Source organism: Sprattus sprattus, assembly GCF_963457725.1.
Source record: "Sprattus sprattus genome assembly, contig: scaffold_55, whole genome shotgun sequence".
NCBI lineage: Eukaryota > Metazoa > Chordata > Actinopteri > Clupeiformes > Clupeidae > Sprattus > Sprattus sprattus.
In genome coordinates this window covers 111,815-128,519 of record NW_027666726.1, presented here as the reverse complement: position 1 = coordinate 128,519, position 16,705 = coordinate 111,815, and the positions used below count along the sequence as shown (strand labels likewise).

Sequence of the window (16,705 nt, the reverse complement as noted above, 5' to 3'; positions counted from 1 at the left end):
GTAAAAGTAAGCTGCTGTTCGCCAGGGAATATTCAACATACATTTGACTATAAGCAGATTTATTCTTCGTAATATACTTTTCCGCGTTTTGGTGTACAGTATGACATTTGTTCTGTTCCAGCCGACCAACTGGAACATACAGTTAATACTTGGTGTCGGCTATTTTGTTGCCTACGCTAATCCTCTGCACTGATTGGCCCCCTGGCTAGCTGTTCGGCTGTCTTCGTCCTGTGATTGGTGAACATCAAGGACTTAGGGCGGGACTTAGGGCGGGGTAGCAGCTAACGAGGGATAGTAGTGATGCAGGAGGCGGGGCCTGCAGCGTGTTTCCGGTAAGAGCAGGCCAGGGACACAACAGTAACATTTAAAACCATAGACTGGAAAATTCAAGTGTTTCTTGCGGTCTTTTTGTTCTCCTGTTTTTGAAACTGACGACCTGGTAGCTCGACGGACACGAATCAACACAGAGTTGGGTTTTAACGGTTGTATTTCAAACGGCAATGGAAGCCGAGTTTCGAGAAATCGATGAATCCGGGAACTGGAACGCCATCTATCAGGTAGGCACTGCAGGCTGAAGTAAGGTAGTGCAATGAAGGAAGGTAACTTGGCTAGCAACTTTCAAAGAGCCCGACTACAGCCGTGTACAAATGTGGGCATCGCTAACCAGACATGCATCGAGTATGTTGTAGACACGATATCGATTTATTGATGTGTACCAACATAATCAAGCTAGCTAACGTTAGTTACTGTCTTTGTCAGCTTGGCAACTTCAGGAACCGAACTGAACAAGAGATGCTATCCAGTGGAGCTAGTTAGCATTGCTACCTCTTAAGATGGAACAAAGTGGAAGAGTGGTCATTTCATGTTATTCGTGGAGGTCGGGATCTACACAGAGAACATGTCGATAGTAGGAATGAAGAGTTGTGCTTATCAGTTCGTGGAAACAAGAGTGCAAACTTTGTTGTCTACCCCTGTTCACTACGTGAGAGAGACTGTCTGCTCAAATCCCTTGAAAGCATCGGCTTGTAAGCTAATGTAAACCGATTGGTTTGCTGTCACAAGGTCTAAGTGACTGGAAGGTGGCAAGCTTAAAGACGGCCATGAGTTCAGAATGGACAGCAATAGTTGTGTATATTTCTATGACTCGACTCCACACCGGGTGTGCTGTGCACCCAAACAGGTGAGAGGAGCTATACTAACTGTCTGAAGTTGAGCACGACCCGAGCATATCTCATTCTACCGTCAGCAGTGGCCCCGACTATCGCTTCTGCGCCGGACTTTAAATGTTTATAAACACGACCCTGGGCAAACCATAGCTTCGCAAACCTCTGTTCAATAACACTATGAAGACGGGTTGAGATGGTCTGTTCAATTACACTATGAAGACGGGTTGAGATGGTCTGTTCAATAACACTATGAAGACGGATTGAGATGGGCTGTTCAATAACACTATGAAGACGTGTTGAGATGGGCTGTTCAATAACACTATGAAGACGGGTTGAGATGGGCTGTTGTACAGGTTGGGATGGTGAGTTCAATAACACTATGAAGACGGATTGAGATGGGCTGTTCAATATGACCATGAAGACGTGTTGAGATGGGCTGTTCAATAACACTATGTAGACGGGTTGAGATGTGCTGTTCATGAAGTCGGGTTGAGATGGTCTGTTCAATAACACTATGTAGACGGGTTGAGATGTACTGTTCATGAAGTCGGGTTGAGATGGTCTGTTCATGAAGTCGGGTTGAGATGGTCTGTTCAATGACACTATGTAGACGGGTTGAGATGTACTGTTCATGAAGTCGGGTTGAGATGGTCTGTTCATGAAGTCGGGTTGAGATGTGCTGTTCAATGACACTATGTGGACGGGTTGAGATGTGCTGTTCAATAACACTATGTAGACGGGTTGAGATGTGCTGTTCAATGACACTATGTGGACGGGTTGAGATGTGCTGTTCAATAACACTATGTAGACAGGTTGAGATGTGCTGTTCAATAACACTATGTAGACAGGTTGAGATGTGCTGTTCAATGACACTATGTGGACGGGTTGAGATGTGCTGTTCAATGACACTATGTGGACGGGTTGAGAGGTGCTTCCTTCTCTACGCGTTCGTATCGGTCCCTGTATGCAAATGTTTTGATTCTGAAAGTGAACCGCTAGCATGGGTGTCAGCTGCTGCAGTCTCTGAGGGGGTTGGTGGAGGTACTCTCCCTCTCTGATTGTGTGTGTGTGTGTGTGTGTGTGTGTGTGTGTGTGTGTGTGTGTGTGTGTGTGTGTGTGTGTGTGTGTGTGTGTGTGTGTGTGTGTGTGTGTGTGTGTGTGTGTGTGTGTGTGTGTGTGTGTGTGTGTGTGTGTTGCAGGAGATCCGTCAGCAGTCGAGTGAGCTGCCCTGTCGGGTGGCCAAACTCCAGGAGAACAAGAGCCGCAACCGCTACAGAGATGTCAGCCCATGTGAGTGCTTCCCCACTACCACACACACACACCTTACCCTAACCGCACTACCACACACACACACCTTACCCTAACCCCACTACCACACACACACGCACACACACACACACACACACACCTTACCCTAACCCCACTACCACACACACACACACACCTTACCCTAACCCCACTACCACACACACACACACACACACACACCTTAAGGCCGAATTATGCTCTGTTTTAGACGTAACGCGTAAGCACGTTATTTACACGAGGAACTTGTTTTAGACAAGTTTTGATTTAAGGTTCGTTTTAGACGCAGAGCCGTGTTGCAAGGCTTGTGAGCCTTGTTGCAAAGCAAATTGACGCCAGAACTGTAGATTTATTTTGAGTTAAGTAAGCCTATTTATTGCATCAGGACAAAGGAAAAAACTTACCGGAGCATGAAAGTGTAGTGGGCGAAAGGCTTGATGTTATGAATACATGTGTTACACAAAATACAAATGTTGGCAATTCAGTACCAGTGGCGAAAAAGACAGCACATGACGCAAAAGTTCGTTTATTGACATCTTTTAATGACTGCGACAGGCTTTAAAACGATGTGTTTATGAGTTAAATTATTCAAAGATGAGGTGGTAAACGGCTAGAGAATCTCATCATGTTGTCACTTGCTTGTAACTATAATGGTGCTGGCCACAAGGTAACGGCAGGATACTGTTAACTTTTGTATATGAGCAGACCGAGTTCATTCTATCAAACTCGCTGGTGTAATTGATGGATTCACGTCAATATGAACTCAATGAAAGATATCACCATGACTCACAAGTGGCGGAAAATGAATATGAAAGTACCTATTTGTTCGTGAACATTCTCTCCAAACAATCGCGGGTGAGAGTGGGATATTCGCGGTAATTTGAGCGTCCTGTAAGTGTTTAAAGAGGATTTGTAAAGGAGTTCATGTCTTCGGACCTCTTCTGTTATGTTTGTTCCTAATCCATAAGAAACGGCTTGTGAGACGGTCTGCAGGGTATTCATGATTTAAAAAAATGTCTGGGTCTAAAAATGACTGTATGCTATTAACCCGGACACGTGAGACTCTGTGAAAGGCTGTGGTAGCCGGCCAATCACAGTAGTGTTTTAGTTGCATAGTCAGGAATTTTGGGCGACGCACTTAAGCACGTAAGGGGGGATATTTTACCGCGCAAGGGGGGGTTATGTATCTTACGTGCTTACGCATTACGTCTAAAACAGAGCATAATTCGGCCTTTACCCTAACCCCACTACCACACACACACACACACCTTACCCTAACCCCACTACCACACACACACACACACACACACACACACCTTACCCTAACCCCACTACCACACACACACACACACACACACCTTACCCTAACCCCACTACCACACACACACACACACACACCTTACCCTAACCCCACTACCATACACACACACACACCTTACCCTAACCCCACTACCATACACACACACACACCTTACCCTAACCCCACTACCATACACACACACACACACACACACACACCTTACCCTAACCCCACTACCACACACACACACACACACACACACACCTTACCCTAACCCCACCACACACACACACACACACACACACACACCTTACCCTAACCCCACTACCACACACACACACACACACCTTACCCTAACCCCACTACCACACACACACACACCTTACCCTAACCCCACTACCACACACACACACACACCTTACCCTAACCCCACTACCGCACACACACACACACACACCTTACCTTAACCCCACTACCACACACACACACACACAAACCTTACCCTAACCCCACTACCATACACACACACACACACCTTACCCTAACCCCACTACCACACACACACACACACACACACACACACACACACACACCTTACCCTAACCCCACTACCACACACACACACACACACCTTACCCTAACCCCACTACCACACACACACACACACCTTACCCTAACCCCACTACCACACACACACACACACACACACACACCTTACCCTAACCCCACTACCACACACACACACACACACACACCTTACCCTAACCCCACTACCCCACACACACACACACACACACCTTACCCTAACCCCACTACCATACACACACACACACACCTTACCCTAACCCCACTACCACACACACACACACACACACACACACCTTACCCTAACCCCACTACCACACACACACACACACACACCTTACCCTAACCCCACTACCATACACACACACACACACCTTACCCTAACCCCACTACCACACACACACACACACACACACACACACCTTACCCTAACCCCACTACCACACACACACACACACACACACACACCTTACCCTAACCCCACTACCATACACACACACACACACACCTTACCCTAACCCCACTACCACACACACACACACACACACACCTTACCCTAACCCCACTACCACACACACACACACACACACACACACACCTTACCCTAACCCCACTACCACACACACACACACACACACACACACACACACACACACACACACACACACCTTACCCTAACCCCACTACCACACACACACACACACACACACACACACCTTACCCTAACCCCACTACCACACACACACACACACAGACACACCTTACCCTAACCCCACTACCACACACACACACACACACACACCTTACCCTAACCCCACTACCACACACATACATACACACACACACACACACACCTTACCCTAACCCCACTACCATACACACACACACACACACACACCTTACCCTAACCCCACTACCACACACACACACCTTACCCTAACCCCACTACCACACACACACACACACACACACACCTTACCCTAACCCCACTACCACACACACACACACACACACACACACACACACACACATACACACCTTACCCTAACCCCACTACCACACACACACACACACACACACACACACCTTACCCTAACCCCACTACCACACACACACACACACAGACACACCTTACCCTAACCCCACTACCACACACACACACACACACACACACACACACACCTTACCCTAACCCCACTACCACACACACACACACACACACACACACCTTACCCTAACCCCACTACCACACACACACACACACAGACACACCTTACCCTAACCCCACTACCACACACACACACACACACACACACACACACACACACCTTACCCTAACCCCACTACCACACACACACACACACACACACACACACACCTTACCCTAACCCCACTACCACACACACACACACACAGACACACCTTACCCTAACCCCACTACCACACACACACACACACACACACACACACACCTTACCCTAACCCCACTACCACACACATACATACACACACACACACACACACACACACCTTACCCTAACCCCACTACCATACACACACACACACACACACACCTTACCCTAACCCCACTACCACACACACACACCTTACCCTAACCCCACTACCACACACACACACACACACACACACACACACCTTACCCTAACCCCACTACCACACACACACACACACACACACACACACACACACACATACACACCTTACCCTAACCCCACTACCACACACACACACACACACACACACCTTACCCTAACCCCACTACCACACACACACACACACAGACACACCTTACCCTAACCCCACTACCACACACACACACACACACACACACACACACACACACACCTTACCCTAACCCCACTACCACACACATACACACACACACACACACACCTTACCCTAACCCCACTACCATACACACACACACACACACACACCTTACCCTAACCCCACTACCACACACACACACACACACACACCTTAACCCTAACCCTACCCAAACACCACTGCCCCATGGTTGTAAGCTGGAGTCCACATGGCTCTTGTCCTCTGGAACGGTGGAGTATGGCAGTGTGGATCCGAGGGGAGACTGGAGCAGGGTGGAGATGTGTGTGTGTGTGTGTGTGTGTGTGTGTGGTAGCGGGGAAGCACTCGCAGGGTGAAGTAGCACCCTAGAGGCTCATGGGAGTTTAACATGGCTGGGTTGGGAACACTCTCTTACTTCTCATTCCTAACTTCCTTTTTTTTGTGTGTTTTATCTCTTCTTCTATGTCTCTCTCTCTCTCTCTCTGTGTGTGTGTGTGTGTGTGTGTGTGTGTGTGTGTGTGTGTGTGTGTGTGTGTGTGTGTGTGTGTGTGTGTGTGTGTGTGTGTGTGTGTGTGTGTGTGTGTGTGTGTGTGTGTGTGTGTGTGTGTGTAGTTGACCACAGTAGGATCCGTCTGCAGCAGGGCTCCAACGACTACATCAACGCCAGCCTCATCTCCATGGAGGAGGCTCAGAGGAGCTACATCCTAACCCAGGTGTGTGTGGGTGTGTGTGTGTGTGTGTGTCTGTGTGTGGGTGTGTGTGTGTGTGTGTCTGTGTGGGTGTGAGTCGTTAAAGTGAGTGCGAGGGAGGGGGGTGTGTGTGTGGGTGGGTGGGTAAAGTGAGTGTGTGTGTGTGTGTGTGTGTGTGTGTGTGTGGGTAGTGAGTGTGAGAGGGATGTGTGTGTGTGTGTGTTAAAGAGAAATGAAGAGAGAGTGTGTGATGAGTGAAAGATGACATGGTTATTAGTGTGTGCAGCAGGGTTTGTATTTACAGCTCCACACACACACACACACACACACACACACACATATACTACACACACACATTCACATAGTGGCATTGTAGTTAGTGGAGGATATGGATTACTGGTAGCCTGACGATGTCATACTCATAATTCTAGTCAGAATATGAGTCTGATACTGCTCCATTGGGCTGTGATTATGGGGCGTGTTTCAACCGAACTAGGAAAGAAATGCCTCTTCGCTCAATTGGATACCTAGAACCAATCAGAGCAACGTCGTATGACCATCTGATACATTCAGCTTTTACCCGATCCCGTAGATAGGACGGCAAAAACATATTTAGTTTCTCTGTTCCCCTTAAAGATGTATGCGCTGCTAATATCTTCTAAAACAGACTAAACACACACACACACACACACACACACACACACACACACACACACACACACACACAAAACAGACTCGAATCCCCACATTTCAGCTCTCCAGCGGCAGCCATGTTTGTTGAAAACTAGTTCAACTCAAGTGTTGGTGACGTATTGGAATACGTTACGGTTGATCATCTGTCCATCAACGTATAAAGCCCGCCCTGACAATTTGATTGGCTGTCGCGTTTTTGGTCGGGCATAATTTCTCCCCAACGAGAGATTATAAACTTTATTTTACTTTAAAAACATATCAACATTTACAACTTAACATTATAACAAATGGTGCAGGTGCAAGAGAGGTAGGGCCATAAAACAATTCAATGAAAAATACAGTAGAGGGTGCAAATACAGAGCGTCAAGTCAATAAACAAAATATCGATAAATACAAATATAGATAGACGACACTACAGCAACAGGATACGGCGGTTGTGCTGTCTGGCCATTTTCACAAACAAATCAAGTTCCAGAGCCGTGCTATGTTTTGTCCTAGCTTTTAGCAACAGCACTTCCACCAACTGTTTTAATGTATGCCCGGGTGTCCTGTACTTGTTTGGTGTGTTCTTCTTTGTCAAGGAGAGTTGCTAGTGTTGCATCAGTTTGAGCAGCTCTTTGATAGTCCCTCCATGCTATCAGTGCCCACTTAGGGTCCGGGGCGATCAGACTTGGCATGAACTGAAAACCTTGCATCTTTCATTGTTGCTTTTTTCCCAGTTTCTAAAACCAGGTGTTGAAACAAAAACAGTGTCAGGGGCATTTAGTGTGCTGAAATGCCTTCATGCATAGCAATATGTACGTTCCATCATAATTATATTAATAATAATTAATATTTATATAGAGCTTTTCTAACTCTCAAAGACGCTTATGACACAGAACACTCCAGCCATGGGTGAATTGTATACCAGTTTAGCCTGAAGCTCCGTCTAATGCCCCCCACCAATGTGGTTGTGAATACATTCAAATTGGGCTGTGCTGGTACGTCATTCTTGCCCTTGCTGATACATTGTTAACACACACATTGTTGCAAATTGTACATACAAATGATCTACATTATAATTATAGGTTTAATAATATATGAAACAGATGATAAACAATGATACTTACAAGAAACACTGTTCGTCAACCGCCTATCGCAATGCAATCTTGTCTTGTACTTGATTTGTCAGAGCTAGCTGGCTGAATGATTGAATGGACGTGATCTATCGCGCTGCTGCATATTCAATATCAAAGCCAATGAAAACACTACTTAATATGTGTTTGGTGTCTTTTGCTGGTCACAGTGAGTACTGGGGACATTTCAGGGGACAACTCCAGACGCGGACTGTCCCCTGACACGGGGGACGTCTGGTCACCCTAGCCTCCAATACTGTTATTTTACATTAAGCCTACTTCAGATATGTCTCTCTCTCTCTCTCTCTCTCTCTCTCTCTCTCTCTCTCTCTCTCTCTCTCTCCCCCTCTTTCTTTCTTTCTGTCTTGTTATTTTACATTAAGCCTACTTCAGATATGTCCGAATGCCTTCTTATTGTTGTCAGACTAGCTACTCAACACATCTGGGAAAGTCAACAGGCATAGGATATTTACATCTTTTGGTTCTTGAAAAGAACGCTGTGGTTATTTTACCTTCTTCTCTGGCTTCATGTGGCAGAAAAATCACCAGCTCAGCCGGTAGACAGTCGTACATGATCACTATGGTTACCACTACAGGCACAGGCAGACTACCAGCTCCTCTCACCAGCTCAGCCGGTAGACAGTCGTACATGATCACTATGGTTACCACTACAGGCACAGGCAGACTACCAGCTCCTCTGTGGCCCCCTACAGCGAGCCAAACATTTCAATCGTAGCTCCGGTCTCCAACAGTAGTTGAGCTCTAGTTCACTGACGAGCAGCACGCGTGGCAAACCTCAGACATGACACACGTTTATAATGTCTATGTGGCAAACTACCGTGATTGGGTGCGCCGCTTTCATTTTCTTGTGTAGAACGTTGCGTCGCATCAGTACCGCTTTTGGCGCTCGGGTGTAAAATCATAATAAATTCATATTTCTTTTTTATTTGGTCAGCACGGGGTCAGTTAGGGGTTAAAGGGTAGAGGTCAATCCTACACAAACAGTTAGGGGTTAAAGGTTATTGGGGTCAATCCTACACATACAGTTAGGGGTTAAAGGTTATTGGGGTCAATCCTACACATACAGTTAGGGGTTAAAGGTTATTGGGGTCAATCCTACACATACAGTTAGGGGTTAAAGGTTATTGGGGTCAATCCTACACATACAGTTAGGGGTTAAAGGTTATTGAGGTCAATCCTACACATACAGTGAAGGTGGCTGCAACAAGTGAAATAAAACATGCCGTACTTTTCAACTGCAGTCATTTGGCATTTGGCTCAAATGATTATTTTTTTTTTTTTTTTTTTTACTTTCCTACAACTTAGCTGAGCATATTGATTCTTTTCAGTTTAGAGGCCCGTCTCAACCTGTTGAGACACACATACACACTTCTTACACACACACACACCTACACACACACACACACACACACACACACACTTCTTACACACACACACACACCTACACACACACACACACACACACTTCTTACACACACACACACACACACACACACACACACACACACTTCTTACACACATACTCAGAAACCTCTTGTTTTTTTCCCTTGCTGTGCTAATCAGGGCTTCTCAGAAATGCAAACATCTCGTGGGCGATTTCTCTCTGTTTGTGTGTGTGTGTGTGTGTGTGTGTGTGTGAGAGAGTGTGAGTGTGAGTGTGTGTGTGTGTGTGTGTGTGTGTGTGTGTGTGTGTGTGTGTGTGTGTGTGTGTGTGTTTTTTTCCCTCCCTGGTGACAGCGCTCTCCTATTGCATTGTGGGTTTGTTTGTGAGTGGTGACGTCACCGTGCCGCCCACGACTGCTGCACTTCTCACCCTTCTCTCTGCTCGTGTGTGTGTGTCTGTGTGTGTCTGTGTGTGTCTGTGTGTGTCTGAGTGTGTCTGAGTGTGTCTGTGTCTGTGTCTGTGTCTGTGTGTGTGTGTGTCTGTGTCTGTGTGTGTGTGTGCTCTCTCTCTCTCTCTCTCTCCTGTGTGTGTGTGTGTGTGTTTTGTGTGTGTGTGCTCTCTCTCTCTCTCTCTCTCTCTCCTCTCTGTGTGTGTGCTCCTCTCTTGGCTTTCCAGGGCTCTAAAACAATAAGAGTTGGGCTCAGTTTTTCACTTTTGAAACCAATTGATGAAGGTTATTGGCCTAATTCAGCCCTGCATGCGCTGTAAGGGGTACTCCTTTGTACTCTGAGTATACTTTTACAAAACCCTCTCCAGGTCCTCTGCTGTGTGTGTGTGTGTGTGTGTGTGTGTGCCTAATTCAGCCCTGCATGCACTGTCAGGGGTACTCCTTTGTACTCTGAGTATACTTTTACCAAACCCAGTATGCAGGGTTTCTCTCTCTGAGCACTAGTTGGCAGAGGGGCCTATTCTTGCTCATCTCTTGTCTTCCCAGGGCTTTAAAACAACAAGAGTTGGGGTCACTTGCTTTGAAATGTTTTCAGAATTTTGATGGCTCGTTTTTTCAATTTTAATTGATAACGGGTATTTGTAGGGATGGGAATTGATACGCTTGTAACGATTTCGATTCTGCTTATCAATCCGATTCCTTATCGATTCTGTTATCGATTCTCATTGAGCAAGAGAAAAAAAATGCAAAACAAAGTACAAACGGGTTATTTAACAATCATTTTCTTTTTTGTAATATTCTCTGAATAGATGATGCACATCAAACAGCACACACACCTTAGAATAGGTCAGCAAACTTTCAAAGTGGGGTCCAGAGACCCACGGCTTAGGGACCCCTCTCCATGATTGGGTGCCACGGGGGTCCCCAGAAAGAATAAATTCATACGAGATATGACTATAATTCCAACCAAAAGCAACACAATGTTTGACTGATTTGGGTTCAATAGAATTTTTGTTATAAAACATCCAAAAGAAAAGAAAAGAAAAACTCAAAATCAGATGGGGGAGCTTTGAAAAGATTCTTCTCCAATAGGGATCCCTCCCTGGTCTAGTTTGTGGCAGCTCAGGGTTTGAGAGTTTGAGAACCCCTGAGCTAAATAGTATTTTGAACATGCCAATGACAGTACTGTTTTTCTTTTAAAGTGTATTTACCTTGAACTAAAAAAATAAACTGACATAAAAAAGTAAAAACCGGTTCACACAATGAAACACATGCCAGCATGCTAGCACAATGAAACACATGCCGCTAGCACAATGAAACACATGCCGCTAGCACAATAGACAGGGCGTGGAGGAGAGAACTCTCCATATTACACGGATGAAGTGCTAACGTTAGCCACGCTGCTGTTGCCCGGTTGAGATTCATTAAATAATAATAATTCATATTTATATAGCGCTTTTCTAACACTCAAAGACGCGATTAACGTTATCGTTGTCACTCCGTAGCGCATCAAAAGCGTGACATTCCTCCTAAGTTAGTGCATGCTCTGTGGACAAAGGTTTCTGCATACTGGTCGTATTTCCCCCCCTTTGACGAAATAGACGTTTTGCAAGCATTGCCAGGCGGCTTGTGGTCATCTTTTTGAAGAAATACAACCACACTTTTGAACGCCTCTACCTAGACGCCATGTTGGCGGCGGTCTCAACAAAACAAGGTTGCGTGCATAAGAAGTCATCGTGCATGCGCAATCGGCACTTGAATCGATTGCTGAAATGATAAGGACTTTGGCTAACGATTCCAAGGAATGGATCCACTGTGTGTGTGTGTGTGTGTGTGTGTGTGTGTGTGTGAAAATGGTGTGTGTGTGTGTGTGTGAAAAAGGTGTGTTTGTGTATGGGTGTGTGTGGAAATGGTATGTGTGTGTGTGTGTGTGTGTGTGAATGGTGTGTGTGTGTGTGTGTGTGAAAAAGGTGTGTGTGTGTATAGGTGTGTGTGGAAATGGTATGTGTGTGGGTGTGTGAAAATGATGTTTGTGTGTATGTCCTCATGTATGTATGTGTGTGTGTCCTGATGTATGTGTGTGTGTGTGTTAGTGTCCTCCTGTGTGTGTGTGTGTGTGTGTGTGTGTGTGTGTGTGTGTGTGTGTGTGTGTGTGTGTGTCCTCATGTCCAGTCCTGCTCACCATTATTGGCACCCCTAGTGAATTTGAGCAAACAGGCTATGAACAAATATGCCTGTGCTGTTTAACCTCTCGGTGTTTCACTCAAAATATTCACAAAACTCTTACCTTGACATTGAAGTTAAATTATTGTAAGAGAAAACAACGGTTGAGATTAAATAAATATTTTTTACAAAAACATGTGTGCCACTATTATTGGCACCCCTAGAAAAATCTTATAATTGAAATCTAACTGAAGTATATTTCCAGTCATGTTTTACATTTTTAAGTTCACCTGTTTAATTTTGAACTCTTAAGAGGTTAACCATGACTTCCTGTTCCACTGATGTACAAATATGAGATGACACAGGCCAAATTCCATTAGTCATTCATCACAATGGGAAAGACCCAAGAACACAGTGACGATGTGCAATAAAAAGTTGTTGAGCTGCACAAATCAAGTAATGGACACAAGAAAATCTCGTACCAGTTGAAAATACCCATTTCCACTATCATGGAAATAATAAAGAAGTTTAAAGCGTCAGGTGATGTTAAGAATCAGCCTGAAAGACGACGTGTGTGTACATTGACCCCACGCACCGTGAGGAGGATGGTTCAACTGGCAAAATAATCTCCAAGGATCAGAGCTGGAGAATTGCAGACATTACTTGAGTCTTGGGGTTAGAAAGTCTCCAAAACTACCATCAGACGCCACCTACATCACCACAGGTTGTTTTGGAGGGTTGCCAGAAAAAGGAGTCTGCTGTCAATCAACAACAAACTAGAGTGCCTACAGTTTGCCAAATGGAAGTCAGACTTTCAATGGGACTGAGTTAAATGGTCAGATGAGACCAAAATAAAGCTTTTTGGCAAAAACAACAAAGGTGGGTTTGGCGTAGACAGAAAGATAGCCATACAGAAAAGCACCCCATACCTACTGTGAAGTATGGTGGCCGATCTTTGATGTTGTGGGGCTGTTTTTCTTCCAAAGGCCCTGGACATCTTGTTAGGATACATGGTATCATGGACTCGATGAAATACCAGCAGATATTAAATGAAAACCTAACAGCCCCCTCTAGTAAGCTTAAAATGGGCCATGGTTGGACCTTTCGGCAGGACAATGATCCGAAGCATACCTCAAAATCAACACAAAAATGGTTCACCGGCCGCAGAATAAAGGTTTTGCCATGGCCATCACAGTCCCCTGACCTGAACCCCAAAGAAAATCTGTGGGATGAGCTGAAGCCGAGTCTACAAGCGTTGACCTCAGAATCTGAAGGATCTGGAGAGATACTGTATGTAAGAATGGTGTCAGATCCCGTGCCATGTGGACACCAACCTCATCAGGCATTATAGGAGAAGACTCAGAGCTGTTATCTGGCAAAGGGAGGCTGCACAAAACATTAAATTAAGGGGTGCCAATACCTGTGCACACATGTTTTGAAGAATAATATTTATTTAATCAAGGGGTGCCAATAATGGTGAGCAGGACTGTATGTGTGCGTGTGTGTGTGTGTCCTCATGTGTGTGTGTGTGTGTGTGTGTGTGTGTGTCCTCATGTATGTATGTATGTGTGTGTGTGTGTGTCCTCATGTATGTGTGTGTGTTAATAATGGAGTGTGTTCTTGCAGGGCCCCCTCCCCAACACTTGCGGTCACTTCTGGGAGATGATCTGGGAGCAGAGGACCAGAGGAGTGGTCATGCTCAACCGCGTCATCGAGAAGGGCTCGGTGAGTCACACACACACACACACACACACACGCACACGCACACGCACACGCACACACACAGCAGAGGTCCCGGGGAGTGGTCATGCTGAACCGTGTCATGGAGAAGGGATCAGTGAGTCAGGCCTGCTGGAGGGGTGTTTGATGAAGAGTGATTAATAATTGATAATTAGTGATTGATAATTAGTGATTGATGAAGGGTGATTGAAAGGTGTTGAAAGGTGAGTGTTTGGGGGAGGGTGACCCACAGGAAACTTTTCCGAAATGGAACTGGAACTGAAAACGAGCCCAACCAAAAGTAGACAGACGCACACACACATACATACGCACACACACATGCATGCACGCACACAAGCAGGCAGACACACACACACACACACACACACACACACACACATGCACGCAGACACACAAGCAGGCAGACACACACACACACACGCAGACACGCAGGCAGACACACACACACACACACACACACACACACACACACACACACACACACACAAGCAGGTAGGCACACACAGAAGCAGGCAGGAACACACACACACACAAAAAAGCAGACACACACGCACGCGCTCACACTCACACACACTCTCACTCTCACACACACTCTCACTCTCACACACTCTCACACTCTCACACACACACACTCTCACACTCTCACACTCTCACACTCTCTCACACTCTCACACACACACACACTCTCACACTCTCACACACTCTCACACTCTCACACTCTCACACTCTCACACACTCTCACACTCTCACACTCTCACACACACACACTCTCACACACACACACTCTCACACACACACACTCTCACACTCTCACACTCTCACACACTCTCACACTCTCACACTCTCACACACTCTCACACTCTCACACTCACACACTCTCACACACACACACTCTCACACTCTCACACTCTCACACTCTCTCACACTCTCACACTCACACACTCTCACTCTCACACACTCTCACACTCTCACACACACACACTCTCACACACACACACTCTCACACTCTCACACTCTCACACTCTCTCACACTCTCACACACACACACACTCTCACACTCTCACACTCTCACACACTCTCACACTCTCACACTCTCACACACACACACTCTCACACACACACACACTCTCACACACACACACTCTCACACTCTCACACTCTCACACACTCTCACACTCTCACACTCTCACACACTCTCACACTCTCACACTCACACACTCTCACACACACACACTCTCACACTCTCACACTCTCACACTCTCTCACACTCTCACACTCACACACACTCTCACACTCTCACACTCTCACACTCTCTCACACACACACACTCTCACACTCTCTCACACTCTCACACTCACACACATAGCCAAAAACTCCCAGAGGAACTGCTGAGGCATGGTGGAAGCCTGGCAGGTGCCTCATGTCATGGACCAGTTCATTTTCACTTCTCATTTTCTTTCATCGGTGCACAACATGATTTGGCAGCTGTGTGAGTGTTTGTGTGTGTGAAAGAGTGTGTGTGTGTGTGTGTGTGTGTGTGTGTGTGTGGTGGAGAGAGAGATTCCATTCCATTTGGGTTAGCTCTTTAGGCTGACTGCTGTACTGACTGGGTTAGGGTAAGGGTTAGGGAATTCATTGGAACTTGAAGTTAGCAAGTAGCATGTTGCTACGGAACACCAGGAACTTTTAAAGGTCTATTTGCGTGGATAAATATTTTGTCTCTCAGTGGAAGTCACACAACGGTAACAAAATCATTAAAAATGTATTTTGGAGAAATGTCTTTTGGCAGGTTACTGAGGTAAATAGACGCAGGTGTATTTCTGTAGGGATCCTTTCAGAGACGCACGCACACGCACACGCACATGCACACACACACACACACACAGGTGTATCTCTGAGGGAACCTTCCTGTCATGATGTCATTCCCTGATGATCACATTATAAACCCTCTAAGTCCAGAACAAGCACTTTACTTTGACACAGATGTGTGTGTGTGTGTGGGTGTGGGGGTGTGTGTGACGCAGATGCTTGCCACATTCCATGGGAGATTCCGTTTAACGCTTGCTGGTTGTAGTGCCCTAACTCAATACTGAACTGATTCCAATCGACCCAAACAGATCTAAATATAGGGACCAGGTTTCAAGAAATCATCAAGATTTCCTTTATAGTTGGTATATGTGATTTGTAATTGCCTGTGTGTGTGTGTGTGTGTGTGTGTGTGTGTGTGCTGTAGATCAAGTGTGCACAGTACTGGCCCCAGCGCGAGGAG

At 46.0% G+C, this 16,705-nt stretch overlaps 1 protein-coding gene across 1 annotated transcript in view; it reads left to right on the top strand.

Moving 5' to 3' along the window:
- Nucleotides 1-383: 383 nt before the first annotated feature.
- The window catches only part of ptpn1 (protein tyrosine phosphatase non-receptor type 1), a 20,774-nt gene continuing 4,452 nt past the window's right edge, over nt 384-16,705 (top strand). The window contains 5 exon segments of the mRNA XM_080861079.1: nt 384-557; nt 2,366-2,456; nt 6,796-6,896; nt 14,323-14,421; nt 16,670-16,705. The exon segment at nt 16,670-16,705 is cut by the window's right edge and continues 102 nt beyond it. Of these exon segments, the coding sequence (XP_080717205.1) occupies nt 501-557; nt 2,366-2,456; nt 6,796-6,896; nt 14,323-14,421; nt 16,670-16,705 (384 nt within the window). The 5' untranslated portion in view covers nt 384-500.